Below are 20,095 nucleotides of genomic sequence, written 5' to 3' on the forward strand. Positions count from 1 at the left end.
GATTCTGTTTTACTTGTGGCATTTAAACGATGAGAATTTTAGTAGGACGCACGGACCTGTTCCTCTTTTTAATGAACGCACTTTTTTTTTGTATTTCATATTTCCAACAGAATCATTTGATCGTGAAAGTCCCTCCATATCAGAACTTGGGGATCTCCTCGCCCGTATCCGTGGGGATCTATGTGGTGACCAATGCTGGGAGATCCCACGATGTGCAGCCCTTCACCTACACTCCAGAGCCAGGTCAGTGGACCGTGGTGTTCAGCATGAAATGAAGGAATGGATGAATAATCCATCCAAATCAGGAAATAATGTGGCTCAGTTTATCATTAAGGGAACAACACGTGGTCAGAAATGAACATGGAACAAGCTCTGTCAGCGTTAGAACAAGGTCAGATGGTTTGCAGTTCCATTGTTTCCAAGTCTATTCCCCAGTGCATCTCCAGAACAATGTCATTATGTGCTCTTTCCTGTTACACTGTCCCAAGGCAGTCTGAAAGGGTTATTTTCTCTTAGAGGACTGAAGTTTAGATGACCTTTCTTGAGAGTCAGAGCACGCTGTACAAAGCTCTCTCCTGTGTCATCACTTTGATGCTCTGTAATCTGTGCTAATCAGCCATGATACGTAGAATGCATGGAGAACTGCCAGATGATGTAGGGGAAGCTACACTGGGATGTTCAATGCCAGGGTTGACATCATGGTGGGTTCGTCCATACTTATATAGACATGCTTATATTGGCAGAATGGTCTGTTTTTGTCATCATTCTTAGGTGCATACCCAGAAATGGAAAACTCAGATCGCCTCCTTTCCCCTCTCATCAGTCAACTGTCACAAAATGAATGCGTGTGATTGAAGTTGCGATGCACATAAAACAATGAAACAAAACTGGGAAGTGTAAGCCTTCCTCTTCAGAACATCAGCTTTCAAGTTTAAAATCTGATAAAGTCAGTCTCCTCATGTTCTTATTCCCGTTTGTCATCAAGTATACTTTACATTTCCTCTTGTGTTATACGAAGTTCATGAAGTATGAAATGCACACATGCACACACACACGCACACACACGTTCACGCTTCTCCAAAATAGTTTCTTTGCACATTTATTTTCAAAGGCCTACTGCTATCTTGTGAATAAACAATGAGGTTAAATTACCAGTTCTTTTAGGGGAGGCGTTTCTATGTCAGTGTTGTGCTGTTGTGCATCTCTAGTTTTTATACCTTTGCTACTGCCTGTGACATTTTTCTGCAATTTCCAAAGCATCACTTTGACTGGAACCGAAAAATGACCCCTCTTGGCATTTCATGGCCCAAGCCACCCTAGAGTAGCTGCAGTGAGATGCCTGGGGTGCATCTGACCGCATGATAGGCTAATGCTGTGCATGTGACCCTAAAATTGCAATTTTTCTTATGCAGTAAATACGGTGGACATTTACATCAAGAAAGAGGCTCCACCCCCAGCGAAGCCATGCACGTTTGAAGGGCAGATTAAAGGTACGCATGCATGAACCGCTGTGAGTAGAGCTAGTTTTAACCAATAAAAAACCTGGTATTGCACTGATGCTGCTCTAATCACCATTAAGTTTCCAAAGCAGGTTCTTATCAAAGTGGGTATTAATTAGACACATGAAACGGCAGTTTTCACAACCTAAATATTGAATGAAAAACAGAACTCAAGGACATTGTGCAGCAGCTTATGAAGAAGCAAAAAAAACCCATTGTCCAGTTCATCGTTTTCACAGGTTTCACATGATAGTAACATTGTTCTTGTGTTGTTGGTCCTGCTCTTGAAGTAATCCAGAGCAGTAGCTGCTTGGACAGTGCCTTGATGAGTCCCATGATGCCCCTGGTCAAGAGGGAAGAGGTCACTCCCATGGAGGTATCCAACACCCCCTCTGCATCCAATGTCTTCAAGGTAAGAGGGGCATCAAATGTCTTTGTAATCAGCAGTGGTCTGCCATCACCTATTGGTTGTTCGCTAACTGATCTACAGGTATTGATGGGCCAGTTTACACAGTGTTCTTAACCAAGTGTATCCTGGATGGATGGATGTATAGCTTTGGCTTTTTTTGAGGGGCACATCCCTGTTAAACCATGTGGTTTGCCCATATAAAATATGTTTTTCTTTTCATATTTTAGTGATATATGGCTTAAATTGTTTGAATATTGGAAATCTATCTTGGTTTGTTTTAGTAAAATTGTGCAAATGGATTAACCATGAAGGTAAACAATGGCTATAAAAATGTAATTTAGTTTAATTAAATTATTTGTTGAGCATTAATGAATCATTTGTTGTGCTTGCTGTTGTTAGCAAACTAAAATACTAGCACCGTATAGTAGTACAATTTAGCTACTTTGTGTACAGTCAGCAGCTATTTACATAGCTGTTTTATCTGTAGATTGTTACTGTGCTAGGTAATGTTAGCTTGTTAGGTGAAGTCCATATGGTTTTCAGTGTTTTTATATGAGCTTGAAAGATCTCAAATGCTGGCCGCTGTCTCAAGGGAATGACTGGTATGCACGTATCATTTAAAGGAAGTATAATTTTACCTGAAGACTCGTTTTCATCGCTGTTTTTCAGCCGACCTCGGACATCATTGGGTCACCCCAGCAGTCTCTGGAAATGAGCTCCAGCGCTCCCCCCAACCCCAGCCCCTATCCCAGCCCCATGACCCGCCCGCCCGGAGACCAGGAACCGCCGCAAGGCGTGGTCTACGCCAGCTCCGAGCCGTTGAGCACCATCCAGAAGCAGGACCTGGCGGGCGCCGGCTCGTTCCCGGGGCCCGGCGACGCCCTGCTCCAGCAGGTCCCGCAGCAGTTCCTCCAGGACGGAGTGGCCCAGCTGGAGAGGGCCGTGCGCCAGCTCCAGGCGGGCGGGTTCGGCTCCTCGGCCTCGGGGGCGGGGCCCAGCCTGGTGGAGCAGGTGCTGGAGGCCGCCGCCCAGCAGCAGCTGAGCTCTGTGCTGTTCAGCGCCGCCCCCGCGGCGGACGGCGCGGAGGTGCAGGAGATGCAGCAGGCGGAGAGCTCCATCGCCACGCAGCAGCAGCAGCAGCAGCAGCTCCAGTCGGAGCTCTTCCAGTGCGGGCTCTTCCAGGCCGGGTCCCGCAGCGGGACCCCCGAGCAGCAGGGCTCCCCGCAGGCCATGGTGCAGAGCCACGCCACCCTCTTCCAGGCGTCAGAAGGCCTGCTCCACAGTGCCCCCCAGCAGCAGCAGCAGCAGCAGCAGCAGCAGCAGCAGCAGCAGGCCGCGCTTTTCCAGCAAGCCGAGGAGCTGCTCTCCATCCAGACCTCCTCCTTCCTCCAGCAGCCCCCCTGCCACCCCTCCCCGCCCCAGCAGCTGTTCCACAGCCCCAGCCCTTTGGACGAGGCAGCGGACCCGCAGGGGGCGCTCTTCCAGGCCACCCTGACCATGCTGACGGGCTCCTCCCTCTCGTCCCCGGAGCAGCAGCCGCCTGGCCCCTCCCTGTTCCTGCCCGACGCCGGCCAGCAGACGGCGTTCCTCACCCCCATGCAGACGGCGCCCTCCGAGCGGCAGCCCGCGCCCCACCCGGCGAATCCTCAACCGGGGCCCCCGCCCGCATTCCAGAACCTCTCCCCCCACACCGCGGCCAGCGCCCTCCCGCCCCCCCAGCAGCAGCAGCAGGCCGGGCTCCTGTACTGCAGCGACGGCCGCGGGGGCCGCGAGCAGCCGTCCGGCCTGCTCTTCAGCGGCCAGGCCCCCGGCGCCCCCCCCGCAGGAGCCCCGCGGCGCCCCCCTCCTGTTCTCCCGGGCGGGCGCCGTGGAGGCCTCCGAGCCCATGTCCTTCCAAGACCAGAGCTCGGAGGCGGGGGCCCAGCCGGGGGGCGACGGTCCCCCGCAGGCCCTGTTCCAGGACCAGCAACCCATGCAGGTGGGGCCCAGCTCCGGCCCCGCCTCCGAGCAGCCCGTGAGCCTCTTCATGTCCCAGACGGCCATGTTCGCGGCGCAGAACGGCGTGGGGGGGCTGCAGACCAGCAGCTCCTCCCCCGTGCAGCAGCAGCCCGGCTCGCTGTTCCAGACGGCTGTGGGCGGGACCCTGAGCCAGCCCGGCCAGACCGAGCAGACCAGCCTCTTCCTCTTTGGGATCCAAAACGGTGAGGCCTCTCTGTGTTTCTACCATGTTTGTTTCTTTTTTGTTATTCCTTTGTTCGTAGTTTAACTTATAATTCCAGTTGAAACATTCGGTAAGAGTGGCGTTCTGTTCCTATGAACTGTCAAGTAGCAATGAGTCAGCTTGATATATTTTCAACATGCAGTGATGTATGGAAGTCTGGAAAGTTTTTAAGGTGCTGTTGTTGAGACAAAAGGAGGGAGACTTTGTTTGGTCGTCATGGTAACGGGCATCCTCGGCCAGCCGCCGCGGAGGCGGCGGCACCCAGCCGCGAGTGGCGCTTGACTTCCTCCCCCTGTCTTCCTGCCAGAGTGCGGCCAGCTGATAAACTCCACCGGCCCCATGCTGTCTGACCAGCTGATCGCCATCAGCCAGTCGGGCCAGAGCCAGCGCGAGAGCGACGCCCAGATCCAGTCTCTGCTGGGCCAGTCCCTGTCCGAGTCCTCCGGCGCCATGCAGGGCGGCCTGAGCGCCTCGCAGAACATGGAGAAGATCGACGACCTGCTGACCAGCCTGCAGGAGCAGAGCAACACCCTCTCCCGCTCCTACTAGGGGGCTAAGGGTGAGAGACGCTCTCCAGCAGCACAGGGGTGGGGCAAAAGAGAAGAAGGGTGGCTGCTGATACAAGAGGAGTTGACGTTTTAAAACTGGGCTTATAGTTTTATGCAGGCTTCTCCTTTGGTCAGCTGTCTTGTAGAATACCGTGAGGAGAACTGTCTCAGGTCTGTAGATGTGAAACTAGAAGAGAGTTGATGTACAAGTACAGCGGAGCGCAGTCAGTCTCTGCTTCCAAATGGGGAAAAGGATTGCGATACAGAAGACAAGCACTTCATGATGCTCCTTGCTCTCTCTTGCAGGACTTGACGGGACTCGGGCGGTGGTCCTGTCGGGTGCTGAGGAACCCAACGGTGTCCCCAGCCAACCAGAATCCCCAGCAGGACTTCAGAACTTTCTGTTCAGTTTTAATATTTTAATGTTGCAGCACTGCCCCCTATCAGCCAGCGCTGGGGCGCGGAGTAGAAGCCCCAGAGGTTTTCCGTTTAGCTTGCCTTGTGGCATGGCTTCGTGGCGCAGCCTTCTCTGGTTAGGCCTCAGCACAGATTGAAGTCCTGTGTTTGGTGAAATATCCGCGACGCTCTAAAAAGCATTTCTCAGCCTCGTAGGCTGTCAGTGAGCACACGCACATCCCGAGATCTTTTTGGCGGTACACCGCGTCGGCTTGACTGGGCTGTGAAGCTCAGTTTGTGTGTCTCTTTCGCTTTTTAAAACAACACTTTTGGTAAATGTAAACAAAACCTGTACAAATTGAGAAAAGTAGACCTTTGTAAGAATGTTTTTGACCTTCTACCTTCAGCACTTTATAAAGCTCTTCTTTGTGACAAGTTGCTCCTTATATGGGCATATAGCTCTCCATGGTCTCTGAAGTCCGTTGTGTATGTGAATTTGAAGAGACAGAAAAACGTATAAAGCTGTATTGTTATATGAATTTCTCTGCCCTATTTACTGTACATAGTTCTATTTTCTTGTATGTCTCTGAGTCAGGACTAAGATTTTATATGGAGTCCATTACACTCCTTGTGCCACCCAACTGTCCCTTTCCTCTCCTGTTCCGAGCTCAGATGTTTTTCACCTTGTGCAATTGGCATTTGTGATAAAAAAAGGTGATGAAGCTAAAGGGGAGTGTTCACAGGAGGAAAAAATAAGACCAAACAATTTGCCAGGGTTCCCACTTTTTGAAAATATGTTAATTCTGGGAAATGATGGAAAGTAATATTGTAATATTCCACTGGCCAAAGGAAGAAAACTGTTTATTGTGATCAACATGCATCCGTCTTTCTTGCTGACACACTAGCTTCAGGTCATGTCCTATCAAATACAGAATCTGTGTGCTCATAATGTTAACAAATTGCTAACTGGTTTGTAAGTTAATTACACTCACAAAAGTACCGTAGTAGTAATGTGAATTAGTGGACTTAAAGTCTGTGTCTGCCTCGCAAAAGTAGCCCAATATCGCAAAGTAGCCATGTCAATTGCACTACAAACAAATCTGGGGTAATTTGCCATTATAAATGGAAAATGTAAATGAAACTTCAGTGGGAAGCCAGAGTTTAGGCCACTCAAAAAAATATTCATCATTACGTTTGGTTTGAATGTAAGTCTGTCTTTGAACATGCTGTGGGCATAATGATGACAACTTGTGTGACAATGGGGTCATAAACCAGCATGTTCTATTGGGATAAATTAAGACATGTTATACTGTGTTAAGTACAACTGTACATACTTTTTTTTGTGCTAGTTCATGTGATGTTCTCAGAGCGCCTGGAGCTTGTGTGGTCAGTGGGCATTTGGGAATTGGAGAGCCCCAGTGTTACCAGTGGAAAAGGAAAGGAAGCCGCTCTTTTGCATAATTTGTTTTTAACGTTTATTTTCGGTCTGTATCTTACCGTGAAACACGGATCTCCACAGGGTAGGTGGAGGCTTATTGTACGTCATTGACGGCAACATTACTATTTGCATACGAAGGCCGTATTGTCCAACGGTGACCATACTGTGCGATATAGAGCATGTGCGAATGTCTGTATACCAATGTCTGTGGATCTCTGCGTTGGCTCCCCCTCTGGTTGATCCTTTAGGTGAAGCTGCGGGGGAGGTGGGAGTGGGAGAAGAGGGGCGGCTCATGTTAACAATTACACTGCAGATATGAACACGTCGGGGCGTGCTGGAAAGCTGCCAAACCGGACTTTTGTTTACTATGCTCTGGCAGTGCACATACAGGACCGTCTGTACCTGACTGGAACAAGGCCAGGTCTCATCTTGTGGGGGTTTTTTTTTTTTTTTTTGGGTTTCAGCACCCAAGTGTGTCTCAAGTGTGGCAGAATCTTATTGCTGCCATTTTAATCATTTTAAGTGGTCATCATCACCCTTTCTCCGTTTAATAAAGGAACAGTGGCGTGCAGCGTGGACTGTGGTGGTTTTGGTGTTTTAAAGGGACCCTCTGCTGCATGCGCTCTGGGGCCGCTGGGGTAAACACTATGCGGTCGTTTAGGGCCAAAACCATCTCTGGGCCGCAGGTTTTAGGGCTGGGTGTGACTGGTGTTGGAGCACCACAACAACATTCTTTTTTTCGGACCACCAAAACCCTAGGGCCTACTCTGGCGATTAGCAGTCTTTAACTTGTCAGTTAGTCAACACTGTTGTTGTGATCTGCCACAGATTTTTATGTGAAATTTTGAACTTTTGGAATGTGTTTTAATGTTTATTTTTTTAGTTTAACTGTTATTTTTGTGGGAGCTAAGCAGAGAAAAACATATCAGGTTAATTAGTATTTGTGGTACTGTCCCTGTTCTTACCACTTTAGCAATTGGCTTTTTTATATAAACTTCTCTTCCTCTACTATAAATGCCCTGTTGGCAGTGGGGTCTCATGATAATCTCAGTCTATTCAGCACATTCTTTTTAATCTTTTTAATTGTACCCTGTACTTTATACTATGATGTAAAGATACAGATGAACTTACGTAGCTTTCTTCATATAATTTATATTGTTACATTAGATCCATTATGATACAAGATATATTTGTTCCAAGCTAAGCTGTAACAGCAGTTGGATAATCAGTGTTTCGTTTGTGGAATCCTGACCCCTTTACTGTCAGTACTAGAGCTTCGAGAACTGCTTGTAGACCGATAAAAGCACAGGATGCTAGTTCAGGCAATGCCAAACATGAAGCCATACATACAGATAAAATATAATCCATGAAATACTGATTTAAACAAAATGTGTATACGTTACCTCAGTTGGTGTAGGTTGCGCGCACACAGCTGCTACATATGATGCCGGACCAATTTAAGTATATTTAAAACGGAATTTGGACAAGTTTTATTTGTACACAAAGTTTATTTTTTTCCAAACTCAAGCACTGAGTTACAATTCTGTTTTCCAGTTTTAATGTTTAGTAAACAACTTGTTTATGAGGGGGCCAATTAAATGCCTTTTGTTAATTCTTTGAATGGAGGGAGGGGTACATTTCTGTAAAGCAGTGTTTCCCAACCGGTGTGCCGTCATGCAAGGTCAGATGTGCCGTCTGAAAAATCCTTTAAAAAAATTTTCGAAGTTCAAATGAATTTCAAAACAAGTGAACAAGTCATAAACAAAGCCCAAATAAATGTCAATAAAATGCATATTGCTTAAATAAAACCCCAAAAGTACATTTGGGCCTACTGTTGACACGCCCCATCAAGGTCTGTATATTGCTCGCTTTTGAGAGTGGTGTGCCATGAGTTTCTGTTCATTTGTAAAGTGTCGTGGAAGGAGAAAGGTTGGGAAATGCTGGTCTAGAAGGCCATGTTTATTTTTTATGTATTTTTTTTTTTTTTTTTACTTCACAGAATTACACCTGGGAGGGAAATCGCATGTGTGCACGATTACAGCCTCACATGGACCATGTAACTTGTTTTACGAGCCAGATTAACCAATTATAATACAACTTGAAATTTACATGTTGGAAGAATGTTCAGCGGGTACCAGTCAATATCTTTTTTTTTTTTTAATGGAGGAAGAACATGTGCCTTGACAACTTGCATTTAGAACAGAAACCCTGTTTCTGTACATAGCTGCCTGTTAATGTTCACAAATGGTACAGCTGTCAGTAAAGGTTGTCTTTTGTTAATGACTGTCAAACCATCAGACTTTGGTGTTGCATTAGGTTCACTTCAAAATAACTCAAAAACAGTGACTAGATGAGTGTATAGTTTCCTGCATTTTTGTCGACTTTTAATCAAAACCATCCATTGCATTTATGTTGTGAAACTTAAGTGCAATTGAAGTCTTGTCTCAAACTGCTATGCAGCTTGACTCAGTATAACTGTAAATCTGTTACCTTTATCTTTTCTAAAAAAAGAAATTATATTTAGCCTCTTGTGATTTTATTCATTATGAGGGAAAGGGGAAAATGATAACTAATTATTATAATTATTTATGTAACTTAAAAAAGCTTTTTCTTTTATGTGGCACCAAGGAGATTTTCTGCAGAGTGTTTGTGTTAAAGGACTTTGTTGACATCAACAAGATGATATATTTTACTGAAATTTTAAAGATGGGTGTCACCAGCTTTTTTATTTTAAGTATTATGAGTTAGCCAGACAGTTTACAAAAACATTCCCTATGTGTTTTAGCTGTCTGACCATCTGTGTGAAAGCTTGCTTTGAACCCAGTAAATGTGTATTTTGTTTCTTGGTTTTGTGTTGACATATAGCACTGACATGGGTTGGGTGTAGTTTGTCTGTGTTTTTAGCTACAATGTGAACAAATTTTTAATATTTGAGTTTACAGTATAAATCTATTAAATATGTTTTTTTGCTTTTGTCAGGACATTTGTATACCTGTAATTATGTTTCTGTCAACTTGATGCTGTCAATATATCAATAAAATAGATTTTAAGTTGATCTTTTTTTCCGTCAAATTATTTTCACATTTTCTTCAAATTACTGTCATTTTTTTCAAGAAAAACATTTCGTTGTGATTTCTCATTTGGAAAACAATCTTTACATTGAATAAATAGGAATTATATGTACATTAATGCCTTTGAGAGTGATCAAACTTCCTTTTTCGGTAAATTAACAAAGCTAATACTCCCTGAAATAGCTGTAAATTGGCCACTTGTGACATCTCACTGACCTGACCCCGCTGTTAACAGCTGCTGGACGACAGCAACAATGTACCAGGTTAATGATAAGTATATCCATATATCTTTAATTTATTTATCTCTCATAATGTGTTTAAGCAGAGCAGCCAAGTTTGGTGAGGGCATGAGATTTATTCCGTTTTGGGGTGATTTCACAGCAGGGTTCATGCCTGGCTGTCATCCATTATTTACGTTTAGCAGTGGGCAACCTCATTGGTCCAACGTCTTGACATCTCAGCGGACATATGTATTTTTCATGTGATAAACGTAGCAGTTGCCGATGACCACCCAAACGCAACTAGTGACTAGTGAAATGACGAATACTATGCCACCACCTGGTTAGTTTTTGCTTCGCAGATACAGAGCAAATAACACCAGCCTGCCCTCTTGAGCATTCCACAGGAATAACTTCCCAGGGTCTCATGGAAATGTTCCTTCTAACAGAGTTGCTTTCTCGCAATCCCCAAAGAGAGAGGTGGGTGGTGGTTTATCTTAAACTATTATGTTGGTGGTGATGTGGACACACATTTTTGTTGTTTTTTTTTTTAATGTTCTACTTACTCTTTGGCTTTTTAATCCACAATTTGTATTGATGCATATTACATATTACAAATGTCCATGCATCACTGGGGCAAGACCTCAATTAGGTGTTTTTATTTGTTTTGCGTTCTTCTAAAATTTAGAATGTTTATTGTAAATATCTAATTGTGCTTCATGGCCTTTGTCTAAAATTGGACGTGACAGTGAATGCATCATATTCACCATCTTTGATGGGTTCTCTTTGGAAAGACATGTCTATTGATTTGACTTTGTATGCCAAAGTTTCACATTGGTAGTCAAACAGTTCACATGTGGTTAAAACGGTTTCCCAGAATTTATTAAAGGGTAGTTTGCAACCAAAATGTACGAAACTACCCTTTAATAAATGCTGGGAAACTGCACTTTAACCACATGTAAATTGTTTGAGTACAAATCTAAAATTGTTGAGTACAACAGAGCCAAACCCAGAATAAATGTCTTTTTCCCAAACCTTATGGAGCTCACTGTGTATACTGTGTGTACAATGGGAAAAAGTAATAGTTTTGATTCAATCTGGGAAAAATCTTGAAATCAGTAGTTCATCTGCATGCCAAGAGGGCCTTAAGTGTTACTCTGCTGTTCTGTGACCTTTGAAGCTGAGTGTGCCCATTGCAAAGGGTGGCCTGGCCTGGGACCTGAACTGCTCTACCTCAGATCACTACAAGAGGTAGGTAGGCTTTTCTTCTAGCAGACACTTATAATGCTTTCCACCTACCAGCCCACTGAGCTCAGCATTTTTGGCTGAGATAATTATAAACCTAACATAAAGCAAATGGAACACTTCTAGTTGTTGAAAAGGCGTTGAGCTGCTGCAATCTTCACCTGCCTTTGCATCCTCTGTATGGACAGTGTCCAGCAGGGGGAGTACTAGACCAGCAAACAGAGAACGTAAACTATGCGCCATGCCAGGCTCAGAGATAAAAAAAAAAAGTAACACAATGGGTTAAGCAGCAAAATCTCTGAATAGGATAGGAGTGGCAATGCATGAGCATCTGGAGTTTTGATAGGATGCGGTTGATTTTAATGGCAATACCCTGTTTATCTTTTCCTTAAAATCTCAAGTGCCCACTTTTTTTCATTGCCTCACCCGCCGAAGTGTGCACGGGTGGATCTTCTCTCCACTCTGTACAAGCTGAGCAGTTTGGCAAAGGTGCCGCACGCAGACTGGAGGCTGCTTATCAACCAGAAAGACGGGACGATCCCTGCAAATTAAAGTAATTACCTAAATGAATCCCGAGAATACTGTGCAGGCCAGATTTCGTGTTTGTTTATCTGCCCTATAGGTTTCCTGGGTGATGGGCGGCTTAGGCAACGGGGAATGGTTTTTGTATTTTTCAGGAGAGCAGAATGCTGTTTAATATGACTGCTAACTTGTGTGAACGAATTATAAAGGGATAATATTAATATTTGAATGAGGATCCATGATGGTTCTGAATGGCCTGTAACTGCCAGCAGATATGCTATTAAATTAACAATAACAATAACAATAATAAGGAATGAAATATGACAATAAAAATAATATTTTTTTCTTGCTGTGTTTATAATTTTGGCAAAAAATTCTTTTGTCAGGATGATTGCCAGTGAGCAAGCATAGTGCTATTGTAGGACTAATTTAAGACAGGTGAGACAAAACCATGCGATATGACAACACAATAAATATTTAAAGAAGTATACATATCTACAACAGATCTCTTATGTACACAAGATAAACACTATATATGTAAAATAACAAAAGTTATGAATAGTGGACTATAAGTAGATTGAGTGCATGTTTGCAAACTGCTTGTATGCATATGTAGAGTGTGTATGTTATTTAGTTTTTCAGAGACACAAAAATTCTTGTGCTGAAAAGATTTTTTCATTTGAGTTTGAAAGAAATGTAAAAGGAGGAGAGAGCTTTCACACCTTTTCTTGTTTAAGCTGCACAGCACCGAAGAGGAGAAATGAGTGGGGAGGTGGTGAAGCTTGCATCCCATTGGTTGATGGGGCGGACCAGAGCTTGCCGATAAAAATGTGACCTCAAAGAAAACATCGTGAAAAGACATTAGGAGCTTAGAGACATGTGTTTCCCCCTACCCCTAAAGAGTAACAGCTGTGAAAGAATAAATATAGATTTTTTATTTATTTAGCTGAGGGTGTGCAACTTGCATCCAATAATGTTGATGTAGGAGCAGTTGGTAACTAATGCATTAAATATGAGGGATTTCCCAATTCAAACATGCATGTACTTTTGTGCATTTCCTTTTTTCCAGTGAGATTCTACTGAGGATGGGTCAATGAAGTCTCCTGGCACACCCTTATTAAAACAGGAATCAACTTGCAACCAGGCTTTATCACGCCCTTTATAGAAGTGTTTGCAATATGTAAACAATTCTATAACTAACCAGGCAAGGTCCTATGAAATTTAAATATGAAAAGCTCTGCTATGAATGGAGATTAATGGGTCTACTCAGGAATTCACTCTGAAATTGAAGGCATACTCTTCAGATTTTCTTGCAAAGAACACTATGTCTTCTCTCTGGGAAACACCAAGAAGGTTGTGTGCTGTCTGTGCTACTGCAATCCCTACCACATTCCAGATGTAATCCGTAGTTGCAGTGTTCCCTGTTGTATTAATTCTTGTAGAGTGGGACTCCTCAATAAGAAGTCCACCCAGCTGAATATGTCCCCTCAGTTTATCGCTTTACTAATTGCCTCACCCTCACCCCCACACCAAGCTCAATACTACAGTACCAAAGTTCATTCATGTGAGGAAAAGCATTCATGTATACCAGGTTCATTTGTATCCCCTTATTCAAAAAAACCGCTGTTTTTACAGTTTTATTTATTCATCTATTGTCCACTCACCCATAGAGTAACTCAATTTTCTAGTGACCCAGCTGAGGGAAAATCCTTTCAAAATTAGATTTTTTTGTTCAGCCGTTTTATCATAACCCGACCTTGCACCACTGGCTTCACAACCATGAAAACAACAAAAAGTTATTTCAACACACCTAAAAATGTCCATTAAAGTTTTATGAGGAAATTACAATTAATTAATTGAATTTCAATTAGTCTAATAACATGACTGAATTGAAATTGAATTTCCTCCAGCCCTGGCTACAACCAAAGCAAAACATTATTTATTTATTTATTTTTTGTTTGGTTAGAGATGTGCCTTTTCTATGATTAGTACTAGCTGTGATATAGATTGTGTATATATAAATATTCACTGGCTTGACAGGAAGTTCTTCAAAGTAGTGCACATACTTCAGCCACAATGTTCCTTTTCAGTAATAAGACATTGAAATATATTGAAGTTACTAATGCATCTTGTGTTGACAACATATCTCACTTTAGGAGACACTGAGTAATTTGTTTAATAATTAGTGACCACAGGAGAGCCCGGTGACCTTCACTTCTGGAATAACATGTTCATACTTGATAAACAACTGCTAAAGGCTTAACTTTAGTTGTAAAAAATATTATGTCAAAATAGTAGGAAACTGAATACCAGTACACATATGCTACAGGATATAATACAATGCAAATCAGGACACGTTTAAAACACATTTTGAATTTTAGAAATCACTTCATTCAATTGTTGATAATTTCCAGCATGTGCAAACAGTATCTGTGTTTGTGTGCATTCTTGTATCTGTGTGTAAAAATATGTCTCGCCACTTAAGTTGGCAATAGGTCAGATACATTACATGGCCAAAAGTATGTGGACACCTGACATCCAACATCTCATTCAAAATTATGGGCATTAATATGGAGCTGGCCCACCCTTTGCTGCTATAACAACCTCCACTCATCTGGGAAGGCTTTATACTAGATGTTGGAGCATTGAATGGAAGCAAATCCATGGTTTTGTTGAGAACGGTGTGGAAAAACTGCGTTCGTGGCAAATTATATCCTGAGTGTGTTGTATATTATTCTGTTACTTTCGCCGTCAGTCAGTAGGCCTAGTCACAAGTGGGTACACAGGATCACCTAAATCTCCACGGTCACACATCACGGTCACAACCTCCCTTTAGAAGCGGGATTGCGCCTGTGATAATGGTGCACGCCCCTTTCACGCTCCAGGCTAGGGCAAGTCATTCATTACAGCCTGTACACAGTGAAGATGGCGATGTTTGTCTCGCTCCGGTGCGTGTCTGCAAACTTTCCTTCAGTACTGCCTCTATTTTCGCGAGCGGCCCAAGCGCCTTCGTCCAGACTGTTATGGAAGGCCTGCAGCCCGCGAACACTTAGCACGGCCTCCCGATTGTCTGCAGGTAAGACTTTGCTACACGTTAAGGTTAACAGAGTCTGGGTGGATGAACGAAAAACCTTGGTCTCTACTTGCCGACTGTCTTATGAGCGAGTGCATCTGTGAAGTTAGCTTGCTAATAGGTAGATAACGCGCTGATCTGGAAAGGAGTTGTAAAACAGTTAGCTTACTGCTATTTTGAACAATTCCGAGGTATGGCTACTTAGCCCGCTAACGTTATGTAGCTTGCTGATTGTGAACCTGAACTTGAACGTTCATAAGTTGGTTAGCCAGTTGGCTAACTAGCTATTCGAGACACCTGCTCTGCTGCGACAGAAAAAGTTCTCTGGCCAGAGTATCAAGCTATCGATGCCTTTGATATTTCTGGCTGATTTGCATAATTTGCGCCGAATTACAATTTACAAATGCTTGCCTAAATGTATTCTATTTAAACATGACTCGCTTTGCTGTCACAGATTCTCGCTACTGTAGCTAGATAGCTAGCTATATTCCATTGCTGTTTCCAAAGTGTTAACTTCTTAGCTAACAAACTCGGTTAATTTCGCTAAAAATAACGAAGCTCGTAGCTGTACGTGCTCAAAACTTGAATGAACATATGTACCGTTAAAGCATCCTATTTCGTGTATTTACTTTGTGTAAAGCCCATGTGCCGCTATCTTATGAATCCCACTTCGCAGTCTGTCAAGTCATACGATTTTACTTATAAAAAGTAGGCACAAAGTACGTCGTGGCTGGCTGACTAATCTCGACTCCATTCTTTGAAATAAATATCACGTGTATTTCATTGTTCTCTGATCTCTAATTTAACTTAGCTAGCTAAATATATAAAGGCCGTGTAGCTACCGCTTAAGACCACCATGCTGATGTTTGCCACTTTTGCTTCACTAGCACCGGGGAGCTAGTCATTAGACGAACTTTGACTCAAGTTATTGCTGTGTAGTATTAGCTAATGTACATAGCCAAAAACATTGTCTTTACCGTGTCATTTGAAAATATATATATTATTTCCCGGATCAGAATAGCACAATGCTGTGTCATTTTAATATGGCACGGGTTAGCTAGCTAGTTTTTTATATCTTTGAAGTAATAGCCCAGTTTTGTCATGGACGTTCCCTGACATGCATATTGTCCTCCGCTATTACTGGTTTCGCTTGTAGTTCATCGATGTTGGTGTAAAGCATTTATTTTTGGAACGGTAACATTGCATAGCGATCCATTCTAAGCACACACACACTTGCAGGAGCTCGGGTTTGTGCTCACTGTTGTGCGCTGTCTAAGCGCTGGGCACAGTTCACAATCTGGTTCAAACCTGTATTTTTCTGCATGGGCTGATGCTAGCATTGGAAACTGCTGAGGCATTTTAATTGTCCCTCAGGGTATCGGGATAGCATTGAGCTTAAAGACCGCATTTTAATTGGAGGATGTTGTGACCGCTCTCTCTCACGCCTTATTGCAAAAATAATATTTCGTACAAAATTTGGACAAATGTTAATATTAATGGTGCATGCACTCATTGCTGTGAATTGGATACACTAGTTTGGCTATTATGGCTATTTACTCTGTTCCTTATTGTAAATGCTGTTGCATACACACACAGACACAAAATCACTTGCACACTCTAAGGCTACAGTGGCCTGTGTTCTGGAGAGGCAAGCGTTTGGCACATGTTAGAGGTTGTCTGTTGGCTATGACTGGGTTTCACATGACCCCGCACGTTTCAAACTTGATGTCACAGATTACGGTTATAATAGACACATTCCTGGGTCAATTGCAAGCTCTTTGTATCCTAGAAGTCTGTCTGGACCAGTAGGTCCTTTCGGGTTCGGCAGTTTACTCCAATGCAATGTATTTTTTGTAGATTAGCAGCATTGCACAAGGTCTCTGGCCTTGGCTCACAGTGCATCAAAGTGTCCTTTGAACAGTCATCGACAAGAGCAGTGTGTGGTGTGAGCGAGGGATATTTGCAGTATTCCTCCCCCCTCTTTTGGCCTATCTCCCTCCAGGGAAGGCTGTAAATTCTGCCTGGGCCTCCCACGTGAGCTACCTCCCCCCTCAGCACCTTTCTGCATTGTGATTTGACACCCTTACTCGGAGCCCCCCCAGCACTGCAAAAACTGGCGTATTCAGCGTTTCTCTAGTGGTTGTGCCTCTAATTTAGCTCAAAAATATGTATGCCTGTTGTCTTGCCTTAATTCCACACTGGGAATGTTTTTAGGTTTGTGTGTTGTTTTAGTATGGGGGGAAATATATAGAGAGCCAGCCCCATCCAGTGTTGGTTGGTTAATTTGATACTCCCAGATAGACAGTACTTGCACTGATTAGACCATTAAAGACAACTGAAAACAGTGACTTCCATTTACTTGTATAAATGATCTAAAATTGTCATATGATAAAAAAATAAATAAAATAAAAAATCACATTGGCTACATTGTTTGAATACCTTTTGGGCTATAGGCTAATTCTTTGAACCATCTTGGACAAATTTCTTTGAATTTTTAAGTTGTAGTCAGGTTCCTGTAAGCCAGTCTGAAATATGCTCCATCTCCCTATCTTTAATTTTCCTTAAATTTTTTAGTTTTTGTATGTGGCTTATGGTATTTTTTTCATTTTCCTGCAGCACTCAAATTCACAGACAAGCATGAATGGGTACGGGTAGAAGGTGGAGTTGGCACAGTTGGCATCAGTAATTTTGCTCAGGTAGGTAACTACACCTGTGCTAGTGTTGGGTTATTGAATTTTCATGGCTACATTGTCTATCACAGATATTTATGACCCTACTTAATAGCTTTTATCCTCTCTCCCTTGAACCAGTTTACAATCTAAGCTTTGCCCCTTGTTCTGTTCTAGTGTATGGTTCAAATGTGCCAGAACAGATGATTTCACAACATTTTATGGTGTGATCATTGAGGGTAGTTTACTTTTTGTGATTTCTCTAAAATAAATAAAAAAATCTTTTTAATTTTCATTTTCTGCAAGAATAGGATTCTATGGACTGTTCTTTCTGTGAAAATGAGTTGCCGGCTTGAGGAATGCAATTTTTTAAATCTTTAAAAACTAATTGGTTAAACATTCTGTTCTTTTGGGTAGTAAATGGCAATATTCACCGACCATTTTGTCTTAATAAATCCATTTCTGATTGCATTATAGGAAGCATTAGGGGATGTGGTATACTGTGGACTACCTGAAGTTGGAGCAAAACTTGACCAAATGGGTGAGTACATGGAATGTTATTTATATCTATAGCGTTGCATTTGTTTTGTTGTGGCATTTGTAACGTTGCTAGTGCATAACTTACGTTTTCCTTTGTTGTAGAGGAGTTTGGGGCACTGGAAAGTGTGAAGGCCGCTAGTGAGTTATACTCGCCCCTGACTGGGGAGGTAACAGAAATCAACCAGGAGCTGGCGGACAACCCTGGCCTGGTCAACAAATCGTGCTATGAAAAGGGTGAGGATGTGGGCACAATTAGTCCGCGTGCTAAAATTTGGATAACAAATCATGTGAAGAAGAAAAAATATGCAGAACACAAAAAGTAAACTTTAATTCTCTGTTAATTCCTTGCCACTTCAGCATTTGCTTCAAAAAGATTGTTCTGAACTGAATGTTTCCTCAAGCATTATGCTGAAATGACAAAATGACAGGTCATGTGTTCCATCCAGCCATTCCGTGAACAAAAGAAACAGACATGCCAGAATTCCAGTTGGCAATCCATCCAAAAAATATGTCAAGGCAAATTAATATAAATTAAGCTAAAAGAGCCAGTATTTTATAAAATATTTTGTTATATTTTGAGTATCATAAAATAGGCACTGTGATTCAAGTCTTATCTAGGTCATATTGCAAAATTCACTTATTCCACCAAACAGAAGATGGCAGCAGATTCAAAGGATATTCTTTGTGCCTCAGCTTAGATTTAGTGTGGTCAACTTTGAATCTTCTGCCTCTAGTGAGGTGAAATATCAGTGTATGTGTTCACAGTACTCAAAGAGAGTATGAATGATATCTGAAGTAATGCCTGTATGCTAGTCATTCATGTGGTCTTGTAAGATCTGGTTTTATGTGTTATGTAGCCTACATACTTTATACATGTTAATCAGGTCTTCCCAAACTCAAACCTACAGCCTGGTCCCTTTTGTACTCTGGTTCCCATAACTACTGCTTTTATAAGCAGTTCCGTTTTGAAAAGAAATTCTACTTCAATATATTTTGTACATCTTGAGAATATATTTGTAAAAAATATTTGAACTCTTTATGTTCTTCTCTCAGATTCCTTTCTGTTTAAAAAAACGTGGTAAAATGTGTTTTTTTTGTTGTCTCAGGTTGGCTGATCAAGATGACCATTGACAAACCAGAGGAGGTGGATGCGCTGATGGACGAAGCGGCCTACGAGAAGTTTATCAAATCGATTGATAACTAGGAGCCCTGCTGGAAGTTACGATAACCACAGTTAGAACTCACGCAAACTAATCCCACCCGGTTCCGCCGCGAGCTCCTTCGGCTGTGCCACAACGGGAAACTCCCGACGGGACCGCACCGCCGGGACTTTTCCCTAATCAGATTTTCATGTATTTATTTGTGATTTTTCTTTTTTTTCTTTTTGGTTTAATCCACAGAGTAATTGAAATCGTAACATCTCGTCTTCTAACGGGTGTCATAGCGATGATTTCTAGAGATAAAAAAAATTCCAGCAGAGCTTCAGATTTCTTTAGGGCAGGTGCCCATGACAGACCTTGGCCTGGCCTGTGTGCTGTTTCAGACCAATTTCCTGGTGCTTCTTCAGAGCCGGAGAGTGTAGAGATGCAGCAGCGTTGAAAAGTGATTGTTGTAAATGAAATGCCTGTTTTAATAAAAACAACATTCAGATGAAGTGCGTGCACTCTTCTGATGTATTTGCCTATGAACCCGTAGTGACTTCTTTTTCCCACGCTACAAAGCCAGAGGGCATGGTGGAGAAGTTCCAGCTGTAAATGCATTGGCATGTCTGGTGGGACAATGCAATGCTGTACATGTACATACAGTACACTCACAACAGTAAGAGGTGAAAAGGATCCTTCTGAACCTGTTGCCTTCTGAGTGTTGCGTCATTTCTGAATATAGCTGCTGATATTTGTGACTGTCCACCAACGTACTGTATTTACATGTCATGTACATGACTAAAGTAAACTTAAACTTAACTCAGCATGCACTTCTATTAACATTCACTTGCCCTCATTCTCACTCACTGTCACTCCAAATAAGGCCAGCCAGCTAGCTTTGGATAGTGGGAGGCACTGTACTTTTGCACACAATTGTAATTTTATTCTTACATTTTTTTTTTTCAATCCCTGTTTATGACAAAATTTTGTCCCAGAAGGGTGCTGAGTTTAACTGGAAGAGCCTAATGTGCTGAACTGATGCATTATCTCACGTGGCCATAATGTAGTTTGGCTCACCTCCACCTTTGCCTTCTGATAGTGCAG

General features: G+C 42.7%; 2 protein-coding genes across 2 annotated transcripts in view; both read left to right on the top strand.

The window, feature by feature from the left end:
• The window catches only part of LOC118227759 (nuclear factor of activated T-cells 5-like), a 63,777-nt gene extending 54,211 nt beyond the window's left edge, over nucleotides 1-9,566 (top strand). Inside the window, 7 exon segments of the mRNA XM_035418609.1 lie at nucleotides 111-243; nucleotides 1,413-1,490; nucleotides 1,790-1,911; nucleotides 2,578-3,725; nucleotides 3,727-4,109; nucleotides 4,437-4,688; nucleotides 4,984-9,566. Coding sequence (XP_035274500.1) covers nucleotides 111-243; nucleotides 1,413-1,490; nucleotides 1,790-1,911; nucleotides 2,578-3,725; nucleotides 3,727-4,109; nucleotides 4,437-4,678 — 2,106 coding nt within the window. The 3' untranslated portion in view covers nucleotides 4,679-4,688; nucleotides 4,984-9,566.
• A 4,770-nt stretch (nucleotides 9,567-14,336) lies between these two features.
• On the top strand, nucleotides 14,337-19,537 carry gcshb (glycine cleavage system protein H (aminomethyl carrier), b). Its single transcript, XM_035416899.1, has 5 exons — nucleotides 14,337-14,643; nucleotides 17,257-17,336; nucleotides 17,787-17,850; nucleotides 17,952-18,083; nucleotides 18,956-19,537. The coding sequence occupies exons 1-5, from the start codon at nucleotides 14,493-14,495 to the stop codon at nucleotides 19,051-19,053; spliced, it is 525 nt and encodes a 174-aa protein (XP_035272790.1). The 5' UTR covers nucleotides 14,337-14,492; the 3' UTR covers nucleotides 19,054-19,537.
• The last annotated feature ends 558 nt before the right edge of the window (nucleotides 19,538-20,095 follow it).

Source organism: Anguilla anguilla, chromosome 5, assembly GCF_013347855.1.
Source record: "Anguilla anguilla isolate fAngAng1 chromosome 5, fAngAng1.pri, whole genome shotgun sequence".
Taxonomy (NCBI): domain Eukaryota; kingdom Metazoa; phylum Chordata; class Actinopteri; order Anguilliformes; family Anguillidae; genus Anguilla; species Anguilla anguilla.